Source organism: Symsagittifera roscoffensis, chromosome 2 (genome assembly GCF_963678635.1).
Source record: "Symsagittifera roscoffensis chromosome 2, txSymRosc1.1, whole genome shotgun sequence".
NCBI lineage: Eukaryota > Metazoa > Xenacoelomorpha > Acoela > Convolutidae > Symsagittifera > Symsagittifera roscoffensis.
This window is the reverse complement of record NC_087063.1, coordinates 55,718,842-55,738,026: the sequence shown is the minus strand read 5'-3', so window position 1 is coordinate 55,738,026 and position 19,185 is coordinate 55,718,842. Positions and strand designations below refer to the sequence as shown.

The 19,185-nt window shown below is 36.1% G+C and overlaps 1 protein-coding gene across 1 annotated transcript; it reads left to right on the top strand.

The window, feature by feature from the left end:
• Window positions 1–1,962: 1,962 nt before the first annotated feature.
• LOC134840141 (integrator complex subunit 2-like) lies at window positions 1,963–5,414 on the top strand. Its single transcript, XM_063855837.1, has one exon. The coding sequence runs from the start codon at window positions 1,996–1,998 to the stop codon at window positions 5,398–5,400; it is 3,405 nt and encodes a 1,134-aa protein (XP_063711907.1). The 5' UTR covers window positions 1,963–1,995; the 3' UTR covers window positions 5,401–5,414.
• The last annotated feature ends 13,771 nt before the right edge of the window (window positions 5,415–19,185 follow it).

The following is a 19,185-nucleotide window of genomic DNA, read 5'->3' as shown; positions in this document are numbered from 1 at the left end:
AAAGTATCGCTATTTTGACCCTAAAAACCGGTCTGTTTTCGTTGTTTTTCACTGAAAAACGATATAAGACTATTAATATCGGCTATTTAAGTAATAATATTAGTAATACTATACCCCTCCGGGTTTGTTTATTATCCGAATTAAGGTGCTTAACTCGGATATTCGCAGTTCGGTGAAGGGTCACTACAGTGCAGCACTGTCGAGCCCCCCACAGATTACTATCTTACTTTTTGTACCAAAAGGGATACAAAACTTGTTAACGATACCCAACAGTCGATTGTTGTTGTCGTTGAGCCCCTTCTTGTTGCTCCTTGTACTGCTTGCCGGATCGGTCTTCACCCAAGACCCTTCCGAATTGAGCGCAAATCAGCTGACCCCTCCGGATTGAGCGCAATTTATCATTAACGTGCTTAAATGCTCAAATAACCCTACAGTACAAGCCTCACAAACGGGCCACAAAATTGATCGTAACAATCCTGACTGATATAAATGCCTGTAACAACAATATATCTATCAACAACAAACGGGGGGGTTGAATCACATCTTGTCTGGGGGGATGATTTCTACTGATTTTTTACTTTTTTACTGTTTTTTTTGGTTTTTTCGGTTATTTTTTATGTTTTTTGTTTTTCTTGGGTACTATACTACTTTTTGTTTGGTTTTGCTTATATCTTTAAGTGTTTTTGGTCACAAACCACTCAGGGGATGAGGGGTTCGCGATTCCCCCCACCCTTCCTGGTTCATGAATTTTCGGTCTTAACTAGGTTAAAAAACTATTCACGGCAATCCGGAAGGCTTCCGCGTTCCGAACTACCCTTCCGCCCCGGCAGTTTAGGCCTATTAAGGGCGTTAATGTGAGCATCCGCTCGGCGCGGAGTGCTCGTTAACGGTTCCGCCGGTCATGATGTTACGAAAGAATAACACCCAGGAGCGCCATAAAAACATACATGTAACATTCGCCCGGAAGATACATATCGACGGATAACAAAACTAAGTCTTAAGACGACTGGCTAGCGTCTAAACAGAGCTTTGCATGTTTTTCACCGTCTCTACCAAGCCAGTACTTTTCGGTGGTCTTTCTTACATCGGGTCGACAAAAACGTTACTGTTCTCCGGCTTCGACCAGAACGCTCAAATTAACTGAATTACATGCAAAAATAGTGAGCTCATGGCTGGGTCTCAGTATCCCCAGACCACGAGGTCACTCCTAAAAACAGGGCTACTACTTATCATATTACTATTGTTTTTGTTCAGTAGATAAAAATCATCATCTCCATCGAAGATGGATCAACCCTTTCCCCCAACTCCTAGCACCTCATCCTTGTCAAAACTAATCAAAATATCAGTTAAATTCAAGTCAGGACATGACAGGATGCTAAAAGTTTATGTGAGTTAATAAAAGTTTCCGTCCCGAGACCCTTCCGGATTCTTGAATCCGCCGAATCAAGCTCCTTAACTTGATTTCTTGCTAATCCGGAAGGCTGGTTCTCACCCTTCACCGTTGTTGGCAACGGCCTTGCAACTATTGTAGCAGCACAATAGTTGCAACCCGGAACGCTCTCTGCTATTCTGTAATTTGTTGTCGTTCTCTAATCTCGATTTTCGTACTGTTCGCAATCACAGATAAAAGTTGTTCTGTTTTTTACTCGCTTTTTTGTTAAAATGGCCGTTTCAGCATTTCTCAGAAATGTGACGTCATCATTCGAAATTTTGAAAATTTAAAATACTAGAATATTCTAGCCCTCACCGTTTGGCTAAACGTTCCAATAACGTCGCTAATCCTTCGAAATCATCAACTCGGAAGGCTTACTGCTAAAAATTCGAAGCCTGCATAAATTGCATTTTGGCCATTCTGGTCGAATGTCACATTTTTTTGAAATACAAACTTGAGTTTTTTCTAATCAGTGTTTTTTCACTTGCTTCCCTAGATTTTCTCAGTTGTCTGTTGGTTATGCTAGGTCTTTAAACAATATATCAGTAAAGTTTTTCAGGTGGATGAAAATGGAAACAAGTGTTTTAAATATTGACACTATTTTGTCGGTAACAAAAAACCCAGATCTTCGAAAATTTTCTTCAAATGATATAACATTAGTCTTACCCGTTTTGGTTCGCGCATGTTATGGAGGTAATGTGAATCGAAGTTTGGCCAAAAAGTTGAATAGAGATTCTTATTTAAACGAGCAAATAAATGATCAGATGAAATATATACGATTTAAGCCAGATCAAGCAGTTATGGAACGAGTCAGCCGATTAAATTTTGAACTTTCTAAACTGCCAATTAGCGAAATCTGTGAAAAATTACGAAAAGATTCTTCAGCGACTCGTTTATCTCAGTTTGAACAAAGTGACGAAGTTGCAGAACAATTGATTTTTGTTGTTTCTCAAATTCTTATGCTAAAGCGACTCCTCTGTCTTGAGAAGGCCTCTTTGCCAGAGGGCTATAAGTTTCATCTTTTTCATACTGAGTCACTCAGAGTTTTGGTTATCAATTGCCTTTTTGTGATACACACCAACCATGCCTTGAGTGGTTTGAGTTCAATTTCAGAGTTAGCTCAAATAATTTTGATAACAAAAAGCCCTTGGATCTTTGTGAAATCATTCCTTTTAAATCTAAGTTTTCTTTACCGAAACTTTCTGGTCGTAGTTATCCACGTTTCGTTGCCTCCCTACATCGAAATCGATAGGAACTCTTTCATCCTGAATCTTTGCAACTTACAAAGTACTTCAGTCGAATTCTTGAGTAATTATATTGTGGAGTATAAAGTTAACCCACATTTACTTTTCGATCTTTTGATCCATAAGTGTAATATTGAAAGCACTATTGAATATTTCGAAGTATTCATGCATGAAATGCTTTTCAGTGAGGCAAAAAGTGAAGTCAAATTGTGGCTCAGACCGTTTTTGAAACAATGCTGGAAGAGTAAAACTGCACATTGTAATATGATTGTAAGTTCTCTTAAAGCTCTGCATGAAAAGTTCCGCTGTTCAGAAGCAACGGCCGATGTCATAATGAGGGCAACAAGATTGGTCAAACTAGTGACAGGCTTACGGTTGTTGACTCAATGGAGACTTGAAAATGAAAGTGATCTAGTTGACCTGATGACCCTAAAACTAAACAACGTTCCAGAAGAATTGTTCCACTCATACTGTAAAATAATTCTGACATCATTGGTTCTCATTCCACAATATATACTTGATCATGCACACGAGAAGCGCTTTTTGGATTGGTGTAAATGGATTTTGTATTGTCACGGTAGCTCAGACAATCTGAAACAGGCACCTCATATCGAAACTTTACTCAACATTGGTATTCACTTTCTGCACAATAGGGATTCAGAGCTAGAAAATTTAGTCAGTTCGGTTTACGGAATACCTATCAATCTTAAAACTGACAATTTCAACAGAATCCGCGTTTTCTTTACTCAATTAGTTTTGAGCGAAAATGAAACGGCAATTATTTGCTCCAAATTGCCTGTAACCAGTGAAATGTGCAGTAAACTTGTTTCCAATGACTTTTCTTACTTGCCGATTGATTGCTTCTGTAATTTGATGGCCAAAAATTCGTTTGAGAAGAATCATGTCTCGGTATCCAAGTGGATTTTTGCTCAGACTGTTAATTGTAAATTTCCTCTCCATAAATCAATGATTGAGCTGCTTGATAATTTCATCAACAGCGTTGTGAATCCATGTTCACCAGATGAGTTCCAAGAAGTTCCTTTTGCTGAGAAGGAAATCTCAACTTTGTTCATTCAGCCGTTTGATACTGCAAAGTGTGAAAAGCTGTTTGCTTGTCAAACTTTAATGGTTTACTATCTATTAGCTTACAGACTTGCTGTGCTCAATGCGGCTAAATATAATGCAACCTTCAATGTTCAGCCCAACAGATTTGGCGCTCTTTCGAACTCAAGACAAAAGAAATTGTCTGATTTGCAATACTCAGAGAAGCTAATAGAAATGATTCCGATACGTTTCATCATTAAAAAAGCAGAAAAATTTCAAACGAAGATGTCAGTGCTGTATTCCAAGCTATTGAAGCTCGCTTATAACCAGTATCCACAATTATTCCAACTGAACAGTTCAGTTTCCTTGAAATGGTTTTTCGAAAATAGCGATCATAATGGAAAAGTAGCATCTAAAAAATTATCCTTAACTTTATTTGACAGTGAGCAAACACCACTCCCGACAGCTCCGAAGCTTATGTTCGTTTTCGAAAAACCTGTTAAACATAGTCAAGACTGCATAAGAAGCCTACTTTCTATGCTATCAATGACAGAAAATGACGCTTCAAACATGCTAGATGCGTTTGTTTCAGTTCTACCGAGTCTATTAAAGCCGAATGTTGCTCTCAGGATTCATAATTTAGTATTGGATGTCTGGAACTGTTTCAACGCTTGTTTGCCGAGACTTCTGTGGATGAAGACAGTTAATGTTTTAATATCGAACTCAAATATCCCAGCGAAGTATACAATCTCTGATCTTACTTGCGATCCTCTGCTTGTCTTGAAATGTGATGAAAAAGTCTTTAGATATCCAACGCTTTTGACGATTGTCATTCGGGTACTTTCTGCTTTTTTGGTTGCGTCTAGAGTCCATTTGTCTCACCAGATTTCGCTTTCCTCTGGTGATAACTCACTAAACATGGGAGCTATTAAAGACCAAGAGAAGGAAGACCTAAGAGCAGCTCTTATTTCCACTCAGGAATCCACTGCGGTTCAAATGATTTTAGAAATCTGTTTGCCCAAAAACGAAAGTGAAAAATTTGAAAACCATAGTCAATCAGAAAACAGCCACGATCGCCTGAATTTGCGAGAAATACAAGGTATTGTCTGCAGTCAAATACATCAGATGTTTCTAGAAGATTCAAATATTATAAAGTTACTTCATTTCCAAGGATATGATCACCAGCTGTTAGCTGTTACAACACAAGGAATACCATCTATGCATTGCTGTTTTGATTTTCTGCCCGAGTTGCTTAATCAACCTCACAGAGAGCAGCAGATTTTTGCGATCGATCTTGTTTCTCATCTTGTTGGTTTGTACACAATTCCCAAAGCGTACTCGATAGCTCAGCTCACAATTTCAGTAATGTCAACCGTAGTCGAAGTTCTCCCGAAACATGAAATAAGTTCGTATTTCAAGTATCTTATTCCGGCTTTAGGAAGGATTGGGAAAGCTTTTCCACCGTTGTGCAAAGATGTTTCTTCGGTGCTTTTTCGAGTAGCTGAAATATGCTGGTCTGCTCTGGGAGCCGAAAAATCACAATTCAGTCTATACGAAGATTTCAGTGAAGACAATGAAAATAATAAGTTTGCAAATGAGCCGTTGTTTGAAACTTTAACTGAATGTAGAAATATCTTCGCAACTATTGCTTCAGACTGTTTGGTTTATAAACTCTATTGAAATTTAAAAAGTAATAAAGCAGCAGTTTTGGTATAAAAGAGTAATAGACGTTTGGTTTCAAGGAGATGATGGTATTACAAGGAGTACTATTTCAAGGAGGTAATTTTTATAGTTTAAGGGCAAACGTAGTTTCTATGGTCCCATCCGGATCGCACAAAATGTTAAAAATTTGAGACTACAATATATAGTTCAAAGTTTTTCATGACAAGAATTTGTTGTCGGTTCTACAGTACTTAACTAAAGGTCGTCGGCTCAGTTGCGATTTGATAATCATATATATTTTTTCATTATACGTTGTAGTTTGTGTTTCCTGAATAGAACATCATTCCAGACATTTTTTTGAAAATTTTTTTTAATTGCAGTTTCTTCGACATATTTCACTTTTTCGCATTTGTTTGATCTTTTTTTTCCCGTTTGCTAACTTTGCTCCGCTTCGCCTATGTGCAGAAAATTTCTGATAACAATCCTTGTATTTTAAGTTTTTATAACAATCTTTGAAGTTATTGTTTTCTTGTTTTTTTTTTGCTATAGAAGTGATTGTTTTTTTTTTTGCTTTTGTTTGATTTTCTTATAGCTAATTATTGATAAATATTTGTTCAGGAATTTAATTTTCTGATTTTCCAGCAAAGTAGTTTAGTTATTGGTTAGACGCAATTAAACAGAAAAAAAAAGTTTCTGAAATTATCTCAACTATCGAATTTCAAAAAATAAATTTATGCCCTTAAATAAAGCTCTTTGAATTTCTAGAACTATTTTTGATTGATACTTTGATAAAATTAACCCTATTTGAGAAAACTGGATCAATTGGTAAAATTTTTATTTCGCTCGGAAATCTGATAATCAAATTCCATTTTCGAAACTAGAAGTCGATCACGTTTTTCGTGACCTTTGCACTTTGCTGTTCGATAAGGGAGTTTGCCTTGCCTTTAACAATCGAAGAGCGAAAGTGTAAAGGGCAGGAAAAACGTGATTGACTTCTAATTTCAAAAATTGAATTCAATTATCAGATTTCCCGGCAAAATAAAAATTTTACCTTTTGATCCAGTTTTCTCAAATTGGATAAGTTTCAGCAAAAAATTGTCAATCATAAATTGTTCACATTTTTTCTTGGAAATCCGAAAGCTGAGATTTTTTTCAAAAAACAGCAATTTTTCTGTTTTTTTAAGTTCATTGATTTTTTTTTTCAAACTGTCTGTTGGCTATGTTTTTAGATGTTGAAACTGCATTGCAAGTGAAGCGATTTTCGATTTGGAGTTTTCTGGCCCGTAGGATTTGGAGTATAATTTGTACGGTTGTCAGCGACTGTTCTTGCTTATTGTCATCATTCTAAAATCATGCTCATGGAAAAAAATTATATAGTATATGTCAGACAATTGTTACAAAATCAAAAATCAATATCTCAAATAATCGAGTTAATTGCAGATTTGAATCTGTACGGCTTGGAAAACTTCATATTTTAATTTTTCACATATCCTTGCAAAGATAAGAATCAACCAAGAGTTACAAAGCTAAAGTAGTTTTCTCTAAATTTTGTTATATCAGTCGTTTGCAAATTGATGAAATTATATCAGCACCGTAAACGCTGAAAACTACGAACTTGTACTCCTTTTTAACTTTTTTTTGCCATTTGTTCATTCAATTTATTTACTTGCGATAAGCAAGTGTATTGCAATCCGGTACTAGACTTTTATGCCGTGAAACACTTGCTTCACATGACTCTTATCTAGTGGTACTTAATTAATTACCCTTGCGATGAGCAAGGGTGTGCAATGCGGCACTAGTTAATTCAATTTTGTCAGCGTTTCCGGCCAACTTAGCTTGGAGGTAACGAATACGCCTGACAAGGCTATGGTCCTGGGTTCGAATCTGACCAGGGCCTGTTTTTATTCAAATAGGAAATATTTTTTAATCTGACCAGGGCCTGTTTTTATTCAAATAGGAAATTTTTTTTTTCCAAATTAAATTGCCGGGCAATTCTTTGTCTGCTTATCTTTTGTCGGCTTAGTTGCCATATCTTGGAATCGTTTTTTTTAGCCGCGCTCTTGATTCTTCAAAGTTCTTATTAGTATTGGTTTTGGCTTGTTTGATATCGGCTATGAAGCCTCTTTTTGCGTCTTTTGATGCGCGAAACAAGTTTCTGTGTTATGAGGTGGAAGAGGGACGTTTTTTTTTAAATTGAAATGAAAAACAAATTCGGCTGGAAGATTTTCTGCTTGGTTATTTGTGTTCGGATGCTGATTTTGCATTCTATGGTTTGTGCATGTTTGTTTCACAACTCTCTTTGTTCATTTGATGGATCTAATTGTATCGCAAGTGGTGCGAAGCTCAGCTTCGTCTCTGTGTTGATATTAAGATCTTAATAGTAAATTTTTCCCTTAAATGATGAATACTGTTAGGCTGAAACTTTCCGCTGTTGCCGTTTTAGCCTTTCTTTAATATCTACAATTTTGTCTGCTTGGAAAACTTTTGATTTTTGGAACTAATTTGAGCGGCGATGTTAATTAGGATATTCAGGAAAAAATGCTCAAATAAATAGAGATGTGCATTCATACATATTAACGCATTTATGAATGCACTAAGGTATATACACACTTTTTGAGTTCAATTAAAATTTTCTGCTGAAAGTTACTTGAGTAGCACTCTCCAAATACGAACGTGGAAATGCGCAAAAAACGTGAACATTTCTAGTTTCGAAAGTGAAATTTATTTTTTAGCTTTCCAGCGGAATAAAAACTTTACCTATTGATACAGTTTTCTCAAGTTGGGTTAATTTTATCAAAAAGCGCCAATCGTCTATTGTTTTTGAAGTTCAAAAAGCTGAAATGATTCCATTTTTTTCTTTGAAAAATCGAAAGTCGAGATTTTTACAAAGTCAAGAGTTTTTTTTTCTGTTTACTTGCGTTCATTACTCTTTTCCATTTGACAGTTAGGTATGTTTTCATCTGATGTTTGTGCTCTAATTAATTAGAATGACAATGTTCTCAAATAACAAGCGTGATTCATAAAATTCTCGAGGTTGCTTCAACAGCAATATTTCATATCTAAAGAGTCATGGTTAATTCGTCAAGTAATGACAGCAAAAATAAATTTTGCAATTCGTCAAGTAATGACACCAAAAATAAATGTTGCAAGTTTTTTGATCCAGCCAGATTGGTTAACATATTTTCATTGCTAAATTGGACAAAGTTGTGACGAAAAAATTTGGTGATTTGTTCGGTTGAAATCAAGAAGCTTACGCGAACCATCCTGTATAAACAAGCATCATGACATAAAAAGTTAGATTTTTCAAAATTGGTGCAAAAGGATTTTGTAACTTTCAGATTCCAATTATTGAATTGAGATTCTGAGTTTTGTCAGAGTTTCAATTTGCTTTTTTGTGGAACCTCCATATCATTGTGCGTTGAAATCCTTAAGACTGGAGTTCTAATAGCGGCCGAACCTTGTTTTTTCGATACGTATCAGATTGAATTTTTTCTGGGAAATTTGAATAGTCAGCCGAGACTGACTTTCTTTTTTGTCGGCGTAATTTCAAATGTGATGACTTTCAAATTTTCTATTTTGTTGTATTACGTGTTATGACGGCTAAATGCGTGATGTTACGATGTAAAGGTTATGAAGAACAAATCTGTTCACAATTGTCAGTTACTTCACCATGCCAAATTTCATTGCATAGTCACAACGTCAAAGTAGAATTACAAACTTAAATTTCAACTTCTCATTTATATTAAACAGGCTTTTAATTACGCTTGCGGTTAGCAAGCGTTATTAAATCGGAATATAGTCCTCTTTCGTGTTAACAATTTGTTTAACAGAATCACTTGGGATCTTGGCTCATAATTTCCGGACTTCTTGGTGTGTCTCGCACTTAGCCTGGGAGTGAAGAATATGCCAGGGACGGCAATGGTCGTGGGTTCGAATCTGACCAGGAACTGTTTTTTTTTTTCAACTGAAAAAAGTCTTTTCCAAACAATTGTCGGCCTACAGTTTGTCTGCTTGTTTTATGCGGAAAGCGTGCATTTTTTCAACATGAACTGAACAAAGTGAGAAAAAAAAATACAACATGTTTGTTATTTGAGAAACGCTTCAATTGATTTAAAAAAAAAGTTACACTTCAGCACTTCACAGGTTTCAGCATGCATGCAGTCGGCTTAGTTTCCGCTTTTTTTACCATTCAACTAAATAGCTTATTTGAATTTTAATTTTTTTTCACCATATAGTTAGTTGCTTTTCTGATTTACCTCTGCTGTTTTCTTGTTATTTTTTTTAAACCTTGACATCGTATATATTTCTGTTTTTTTTTCCTGTTTTTTAATTAAAATCAAAACTTTATTCTGCCAAATTGATTCGGCCTATATTTTATCGGGTTAGTGACCTAACTTCGAGTTGTTTCAATGGAAACATTTTTTTGCTCATCTGTGGATTGAACAAAATGCTAAACATCTTAATAGAAATTATAATTCACATTTTTCATCACAACGTTTTTTTTTCATCACCTTGTTTTTCTTTTTTTTTGGTTGATAGTTTTCGGCCTATAATATATCGGCCTCATATTATGTCCTTTGACGAGCGAAGAAAGTGTTGGTGTGTATGTGTGTGCGTGTCTGTGTTATAAGGGCGAGGAGGGCTTAATAACTTCTTATTAGTTTAAACTTTTTTCAAAGTTTTTTTTCGGGCTTCGTAGATTTCGGGCTAGATTATATCGGCTTAGATGTCTCATCCATCTTCTATCCAGCTATCTATATTCTATCTACCTATCTATCTATTTCTATTTATTATTTAATAGGCGTTTCACGTGACACATGTTCAAGAAGTCCCTATGACATATTTAAGAAGTCCTTATGTTTGCTTGTTCAAGCGTTTTCAACTTATTTTTTTTGCATGTTTAACAAAATACTTTTTGCACATTTAAGCTATACCGTATGTCAAAATGCTTAAGAATTTTCATTTGGCACATGTTTAAGTCTGTTAAAAAGCTAAAACATTGCAAGGCTTGAAAATTTTCTATATACATACATTCTTAACATTCCTATATAGTGGGGTGCTGTCAGGGTACATTTAGGTGTTGCAAATCTGGCGTCCGAGTCTGACTGCTCAAATCCTTTTGGTTTTCCAGATATGGCGTTTTTTATGATTTTTTTTTCATTTTTCAAAAAAACGAAGATATAAAAGCAAACTAACCGAACTTGAATTTCTGAATACTATAGTAGGGTGCTGCCAGGGTACGTTCAGGGATTGCAAATCTGACGTCCAAATCTGACTGCTCAAATCTTTTTGGTTTTCCAGATATGGCGTTTTTTATGATTTTTTAAAATTTTTTACAAAAAATTGTAGATATAAAAGCAAACAAACCGAACTTGAATTTCTCAATCATATACTGGGGTGCTGTCAGAGTACATTCAGGGGTTGCAATTCTGGTGTCCAAATTTGACTGCTAAAATGTTTTTGGTTTTCGAGATATGGCATTTTTTATGATTTTTTCTTTTTTTTCGAAAAAAAACATAGATATAAAAGCAAGCGACCGAACTTGAAAATCTAACCCTATAGTGGGGTGCGGTTAAGTTACCTTCAGGGGTTGCAATTCTGGCGTCCAAATTTGACAGCTAAAATGTTTTTGGTTTTCGAGATATTGCGTTTTGTATGTTTTTTTTGTATTTGTTTTCAAAAACTGCGATATAAAAAAACTAACCGAACTTGAATTTCTCAACCCTATAGTGGCTTGCTGTCAGGGTATATTCAGGAGTTGCAAGTCGGCGTCCAAGTATGGCTGCTCAAGTCCATTTGGTTTTCGAGTTATGGCGTTTCTTATGATTTTTTTCAAAAAAAAATTAAGATGTAAAAAACCGTGTTGCTGTCAGGGTACATTCAGGGGGTTGCAAATTTGGCGTGCAAATGTGATTGCTCAAATCCTTTTGGATTTCGAGATATGGCGTTTTTATGATTTTTTTTTTCAAACTAACCGAACTTGAATTTCTCAACCCTATAGTGGGTTGCTGTCAGGGTACATTCAGGGGTTGCAAATCTGGCGTCTAAGTAAGACTGCTCAAACCCTTTTGGTTATCGAGATATGGCGTTTTTTATGATTTTATCAATTTTTTTCAAAAAAAGTAAAAAAAAAAACAGTAACCGAACTTGAATTTCTCAACAGTATAGTGTGTTGCTGTCAGGGTACATTCAGGGGAAGTAAATAAAGCATTTTTTATGATTTCTTTTTTTTCGAAAAAAAAAACATAGATATCAAAGCAAGCGACCGAACTTGAAAATCTTAACCCTATAGTGGGGTGCGGTTAAGTTACCTTCAGGGGTTGCAATTCTGGCGTCCAAATTTGACTGCTAAAATGTTTTTGGTTTTCGAGATATTGCGTTTTGTATGTTTTTTTTATTTGTTTTCAAAAACTTCGACATAAAAAACTAACCGAACTTGAATTTTTCAACCCTATAGTGGCTTGCTGTCAGGGTATATTGAGGAGTTGCAAGTCGGCCTCCAAGTATGGCTGCTCAAGTCCATTTGGTTTTCGAGTTATGGCGTTTCTTATGATTTTTTTCAAAAAAAAATTAAGATGTAAAAAACCGTGTTGCTGTCAGGGTACATTCAGGGGGTTGCAAATTTGGCGCGCAAATGTGATTGCTCAAATCCTTTATTATTTTATGATTTTTTTTCAAAAACATCTTAGATATAAAAAACTAACCGAACTTGAATTTCTCAACCCTATAGTGGGTTGCTGTCAGGGTACATTCAGGGGTTGCAAATCTGGCGTCTAAGTAAGACTGCTCAAACCCTTTTGGTTATCGAGATATGGAGTTTTTTATGATTTTATCATTTTTTTTTCAAAAAAAGTAAAAAAAAAACTAACCGAACTTGAATTTCTCAACACTATAGTGTGTTGGTGTCAGGGTACATTCAGGGGAAGTAAATGATGTTTCTTCAGATTTGAAAAAAAAAATTGTGGAGTCCCACAAGGATCGATTTCAGTTCCGTTGCTTTTCCTTAGATACATTAATGATTTGCCCGTGACATGTAAAACAGCAGAAGTAATCTTTTTTGCAGATGACACCGATATAACTGCTATAGGCTGCCAGTTGTCTATCCTCTCGGAGTCTCATTTTAATAATTAATTATAGCGATGAATTGCTAACTTTATGCAATAACAAACCCAGGCAGCAAGGGACTAGCGTAGTTGTGAAGACAATATGCAGTAACTCTGGAGGTTTGCGGTTCGAATCCATGAAGGTTTTTTTCCAAAGCTTATCTTTACTTAATATTTTAATTTATTCTAATTTGAAGCTCGTGTTCGCTAGTCTTGCTGGTTTATGTGAGGTGCAGCTTCACCTCTGCAATCATTGGTATTGTTTCAGATGTGTCTAGATGCAGGTTGTTCTAGATCTGTAGACACTTTTGAAGGCTAGCGAAGAGCGCGCATTACTAAAGCTATTGGAAATCGTTGTGACATTTGAATGCTGTTTTTGGAAATCGTCCTATGGAAAATGGACTGTATAAAATTGCGCAAGAGATTCAACACCCTATGTTGCGACTTCAATTGAAAAAAAGCAAATTAATCTTATATTCATTCATTAACCCATTCTGCTTTTTTTTTCAATTGAAGTCGCAACGTAGGGTGTTGAATCTTCTGCTCAATTATTATACAGTCCATTTTCTATTGAACGATTTCCAAAAACAGCATTCAATTGTCATATTACGATTTCAAATAATATTAGTAATGCGCGCTCTTTGCCAGTTGGTTATTGTCCTGAATTTTGAAGACCAGTACAATAATAAGGATGTTTTGCCTGTTATAATTGTTCCGTTCTTCGAAGAAAACGGAATTTTTATGCGTGGTGTAGTTTTTTATTAAGTCAATTTTTGGCGATCGAAATAATAGTTATTAGCAAAAAAAGATTATGACCCATTGAAGATTTAATTTCTCTGAAATCAAATTTTAAAAGTTTTCTGCCTCTGATCATTATTAGCAAAGATTTCAAAATTGCGTATTTAGTCTTACTCTGGACTAATTTATGCGCGCTTTGTAGATTTTACCCGTAATCCTGAAAGTGTTGTAACGCGAATTATTTATGAGTGGCAATTTATCCTGCACAACGGAATTGTTCCAAATTGAATCGAGGCTAGCTAATCGTTCGTATTATTTTCGTACGACCCAAAATTTTATACTTGATCGATGATATTGTCTAAAACTATAGTTGTTCAATAATTTCTTTTCCCAAAAACTATTCGATATGGGTTAAAGAGCAGTCGGTACAGTCAAGGCTTTGCTCTGATATACGAGCAGTCTTGTTTATCTTAAAGTTGATCATGTTTGACCACTGCCAATTTAGTATATTTAATGCGCGCTAAACAACCATTTTCCTTTTTAAGCGCAAGCAGTGTTAACGGCAAATGAATCCGTCTTATAAATCCTTGCAGGTTCAATGGTCCAGCTAGTTGATAGACTCAGAACTATCATTTTATTTACTTTGCATTGACTAATGGCAGACAGTTGTCAAATAATATATATTTTTTTTTCAAAAACTGTTTAACATATGATTTAGCGCAGTCAGAACAATGAGAGCTTTGTCCTGAGGCGATCAGTGTTGTTGTTCCGACCATTGGAAATGGGAGTAACTTTGTATTTGAGTGTATTTTAGTTTTTTTTGTTTTCCGAGCAAAATGAGGTACGATAAGTATCCATTGTAATGAGTCAAAGGATATCATATTAAAGCCCTTTCAGACGTCATTGCAACCAAACTATTTGAAAAGTTTGTTTCAGCGTCGAGAAAAACCAGTTTGAAGTTTCTGATATTTGCTCTAATTTCGAGCGAGTAAGGTGAGTAAGCAGGTTCACTATAGCTTAGTTATGCATAGCTTAGCTAGTTGTTGGCGCCGATTCCGGCGGAGAATTGCGTTTTCGGCAACAAAGGTGTGTTTTGCGGAATGTTTCAGTTTTTCGCTAGATTATAAATCAAAACTGTTCCTTACTCGTCTCGTCTCCATTTACGTCCCCTGTGGGGACCTTTGACCCTGTCTCCTAAGGCAAGCTTCTCGACATGTTGTTCGTGGTGATATGCGTTCCATATTTCACGCAAGTGATCTTTTCCCTTTTCTCCTCTTACCTACCCGTTACCATTTCGTTCTTCGGCTTCTCTCGTGTGTCCTGTTCACCTGCAGGTTCTTCTGTGTCTAGCACTGTTTGTTGCTGAGAGGGTCCTGTCGCATTTCTGGCAGTATCCACTTTCTCCTCTTGGCATAGTTTGTAGTTGTTTGTAAGGGGGCTTGGCTATCAAAAGGGCCAGAGCACTCTGGGCACACGTACTGAACGTCTTACTTCCTATGTACCAGTCTCTCATGGTTCGTTCTCCCCCTTTCGAGGCACAGATTCTCCCGCACCCTTCCCACCTACAAGGCCACCTTCATTTGATAATTTCCGTTTTCTCCTGACACATTTAGATCTAATTGGCTTATTGTTCCCCCGATGCCAATTACACATTTCGTTCTCCCAACCCCTTAGACACTCGTTCCTTTGCTTAACCACTCCTCTTCACACTTTCCTGTCTTTTGTCAGATTCTCCGAGTTGTCATCTTCGAGTCCCGCCTCCCTCATTCACCTTCTCCAATAGCCAAGGGTATTGCCCCGAGTCGTACCTTTATTGGTTCTCTCTTTGTTCCAAGACCCTAGGACCGCCTTTTTTGCTACTCTTTGATTAAGCATCCTGAGTATATGCTCCATTATCTGTGGGGCCCTTATCTCAATTTTGGTACGCATGAACTCTACTCCCAACTGGAGTCTAATTTCGAAGCTATTAATCCTCTCTTGCGTTCTTTATTAGATTTCTGGGCTTACTGTTGTTCCACAAGAATCTACGCTCTGTCAGCTACACTCTGAAACTTATAAATGTCCGTCGGTGGCCATGCCATTACGCTGCAGTCGAATAACATGGTTGATTCGACCGCTGCCTGAACTATGATTGCACGGGTTCTCTTTGATACGTTAGAGTTCCAAAGCTAACGCTTTACTTTAATTCAGGCGTGGAAATCTCGTTTTACCCTAACTGCACTGTCCTCAAGTTTACTTATCCTTGTTCCCAGCATCCGGGTGTTCTGGGCATTTTTTGTTGCAAAAGTGATGGAATCCTCCTTACCAGCGTGGCATTTTTTCCAAAGTCTATCATTCTCTACTTTACTACTGCCTTTCCCGTCTTCAGTTCTATCTCTGTTCCTACGAGAGTGGAGTCATCGGAAAAAAGTGAGTCCTCCAGCGCGAAAGGCACTTTATTGCTGCTCCGGAGGACTCTCTGGGTGTCTTTAGGCGAGAGGCTCCCTCCCGGCATCCACTTCCACTCCAGTCCGCATTCTAATCTACTTCTTTAAGCATCAATCTTCCGCGCTGTTTTCGCTCCTCTCATGGACTCTGCATGATATACGTTTAATAAAATGGGCGAGATGGGGCATTCAACTTCTCTCAAGCTCCTGGCCAGCATCCAGCTTTCGCCTAGACCTTACCGAACTTTTACCTATAACGTGTCCCTCCATGCAATCCTTTTAGTACCCCTAATAGAAGAGGAAAGTAACACCCGATTGTTAACCTACTCTTCTAACTTCCTCTTCTACAAAATGCGACCGGTCTAAATTACTCTCAAACCTTAAAACTGAAGATTGGATTTTCATAGTCCATAGATTTATACTTCATAACATTTTTATAGACAAAAATTATAGTTCGTAACATTTTTCTGCTAAAATTATCTCTATCTGATGTTTAAGCAGTCGTTTTTGATACAAACGATATAATAACTGAATCAGTATTTAACTAGATTCTCAAATTAAAAACTGGAAGAGTATTTAATAACCCGATCTTGAGGATTTAAAACTATCAAATTGGAAGCATTTTGTGCTTTCTATTCCAAATTTCGGGAACCTCTGTTTTCAGTACAAACTGTTTTACTTTCGTCACATGGCGATTGATCCGAATATTAGGATTCCTAGCATTGCCTAATTTGGGTCGTGAAAACTTAGTTTTAATCGAGTAAAGATAGTTTTTGGATTTTTAGCACCGTTTTGGGAATCGAAAGTTCCAAAAAAAAATTTACCTTCAAATTGAAAAATTTGAAAGTTTTAAACGATTTTTTTCTTGTTTTTCTAGTCATTTTCTACAAAAACTGTTTTTCAATTGGTCTATTTTTCTGTTTTTTTTTCGCGTTTCGATTGCTTGCTTTATAATTTTGCTCTTAATGAAGCGGTAGAATTGGCTCTCTATTGCACTAAAATAGTCAGTGTTTTTCTAAATTGAAGTATTTTTTTTTCAGAGTTAGATGAACGAAGCTTTGACGAATGCTCTCATAAATTTAAATAAAGAAATTGAAAGACTAGTAAAAAGGTATCGAATTCTCTGGTCTACTTTGGAACATGAAATAGAGGAGAAAGCAAAAGAATCGGAAAAAGCGGAGCTTATGAAAAATGATAAAGGAGAGTTTAAGGGAACTTCGGAAAGTGAACAAAATGGTGCATCGTCAACAGCTGAACTGGAGTCATATTTGGATGATGTAATAAAAAAATCCTCTGAGATTAGGATTAAACATTGCAAACTGGATTTTGACAGCGACTTGGAAGCAATTTCAGATAATGAAGATTTAACTTTGCTAGCTAATGAAACATTAACTGCACAAGAAGAGAAGAAAAAAGAAATTAAAAAATCAAAAGAGAAAACTGCCATTTTGAAATTAAATCAGAAAACTGAGCCACCGGTTTCAGCTCGTCAGAGAGGAAAAGCGTACAAGCCCCCGCCTCTTTCGAAAACGAAAGGGTATCAAACTACATATCTTGCAAGCTATAGATCGGCAGGAGCAACGTTAGATTCAAATTCAAAAACAAGAAATTCAAATTCACGAAATGGTTTCTTGAAGGGGGATTTAAAACAGTCTTATAATAAATCAAAAGACGCGGAAACATCAAACCACGGTGCTAAGGATAAAGGGCCGTCAAAAGAGTCAATGGTCTATGTTTCAAGGGATACAGTATTACGAAATCATTCAACTAATTTTAAAAAGCTGTTTTCAGAAGGAAACGAGGTTAGTGATTCGCTATCCACTGCTAGCGACCAGCTAAGTGTAAGTTTAGACGCTGAATTTACACTCAAATCACCCGATCTTGTAAATTCGACTGCAATTGAGGAAACTTCTAACAAGAGGTTACCCAAGTTGGATCCAGAAAGAAAAGCAATGGAATGGCCTCCGAAACGGTCGAGAAAAGAAAAAATTAAGGAAGTTTTGGTCGACAGAAATGTACTTCAAGATTTAATGAAAATACAGTCCAAGTTGGTTAAATATTCAAAAATAAACACTTCTGTGGAAGTTGAAAAGTCATGCAACGAATTGGAAAGCTGTATGAAATCGAACTTTGCCAGAAACTCCGCTTCCGAGGAGCTGATTTCTCTCGGGTCAAAGATTGATGAGTTAGAAATTGAAATTTTATCATGTATAAACAGCTCTAATTTTTCAAAAGAGATACGATTGCATATGAGTAACAAGCTAAACGTTCTTAAAAAGAAGCTAGCTGAACTAAAACAACAAGATTCATCTATAGATCCAAAATATAATGGCGAACAACTCGTGAACGAATTGCGGCTTCTAAAGTGTTTTCACGATGGAGCGAAACCAACTAATATAACATGTGACCTTCTGCAAAAGGTATCAGAGAGTGAAGTAACCGAGTTTGCTAGTTCTTTTGACCTCTTGATGAAACAAATTGACCTCAGGTTGCAGAATGAGTGCTCAGAATTATTGGATAACTTACTTGGCAGTACTAAATCTATATCACAATTCGCAGTTGAAAATGTTGATCTTTTAAAAACATTGTACAGTATAGTTTTCCACAATGGAACAAAGTTTCCAAATTTTGTAATTAATGATTTATAGCCTAATTTTTTTTTATTTTGCAATTCTAGACTTTGGTTAATCAAAAAAAGTCGTTTTATAAAATCTGAACTAGAAAGCTTTACAACTCAAAAATATCTTAAAGAAAAATGCTCTAGAAGTAGTTATCTTTGCATTTAGTTGTACGATAATTCGACCTTGCCACAATATTGGTGTAGTGCTTTTTCCTATACCGGAAGTGGTAAAGCTGTGACCTAACAAAGGAACGTTTCTTAACTACAACTGCTACTTGAACTAAATTCCTCCCGTTTTCATTTTTTAGAGACTAAAGTTCTGCGTTTGTCGCAACTTTCAATAATTAGTTAATTTGAATAAATATTAAAAAATGTTGTTGATTTTATTCAAAAAATTTCAGATTTTTTTTAAATTTAAGCTAATGAACTGATCTCAATAAATGGTGCATTAAGCATAAGAATATATCTCAGATTTTATGATGACTTCTGAATTTGGAAATTCGGGGTCTGCTAAAGAAGCTGTCGAAATCCTAATGGAAATGTCCAGACTACTCAACACAGGACTGGATAAAGAGATACTCATCATATGTGTGCAGCTGTTAGAAATGGGCATCAACCCAGAAGCACTTGCATCGGTAGTGACTACTCTGAGAGCAGAAGCGGCCAAAATTAAAGCGGAAGATTCAACGTCTACAAGCTAACAAAAGTTCTGTTCTCTTTTTTTAGCGGAAGATAGATTGTTAGATTTGTATAATTTTGTTTGCTAAGAATAATTGAGTAATTCACTTTTTCGAACCCGAAATTTTGACTACCTAGGACTTAGGCATTTCATTTTTGAGCTCTCAGGATACTCTTTGGTTTTTGTAAACATTTTAAAATTTGATTAAAGCACCAGAAATTTTTTCTCTTCAGATAA

Coding starts and splice junctions, on each gene's coding strand:
- LOC134840141 (XM_063855837.1), top strand. CDS start 1,996: ATGAAAATGGAAACAAGTGTTTTAAATATTGACACTATTTTGTCGGTA.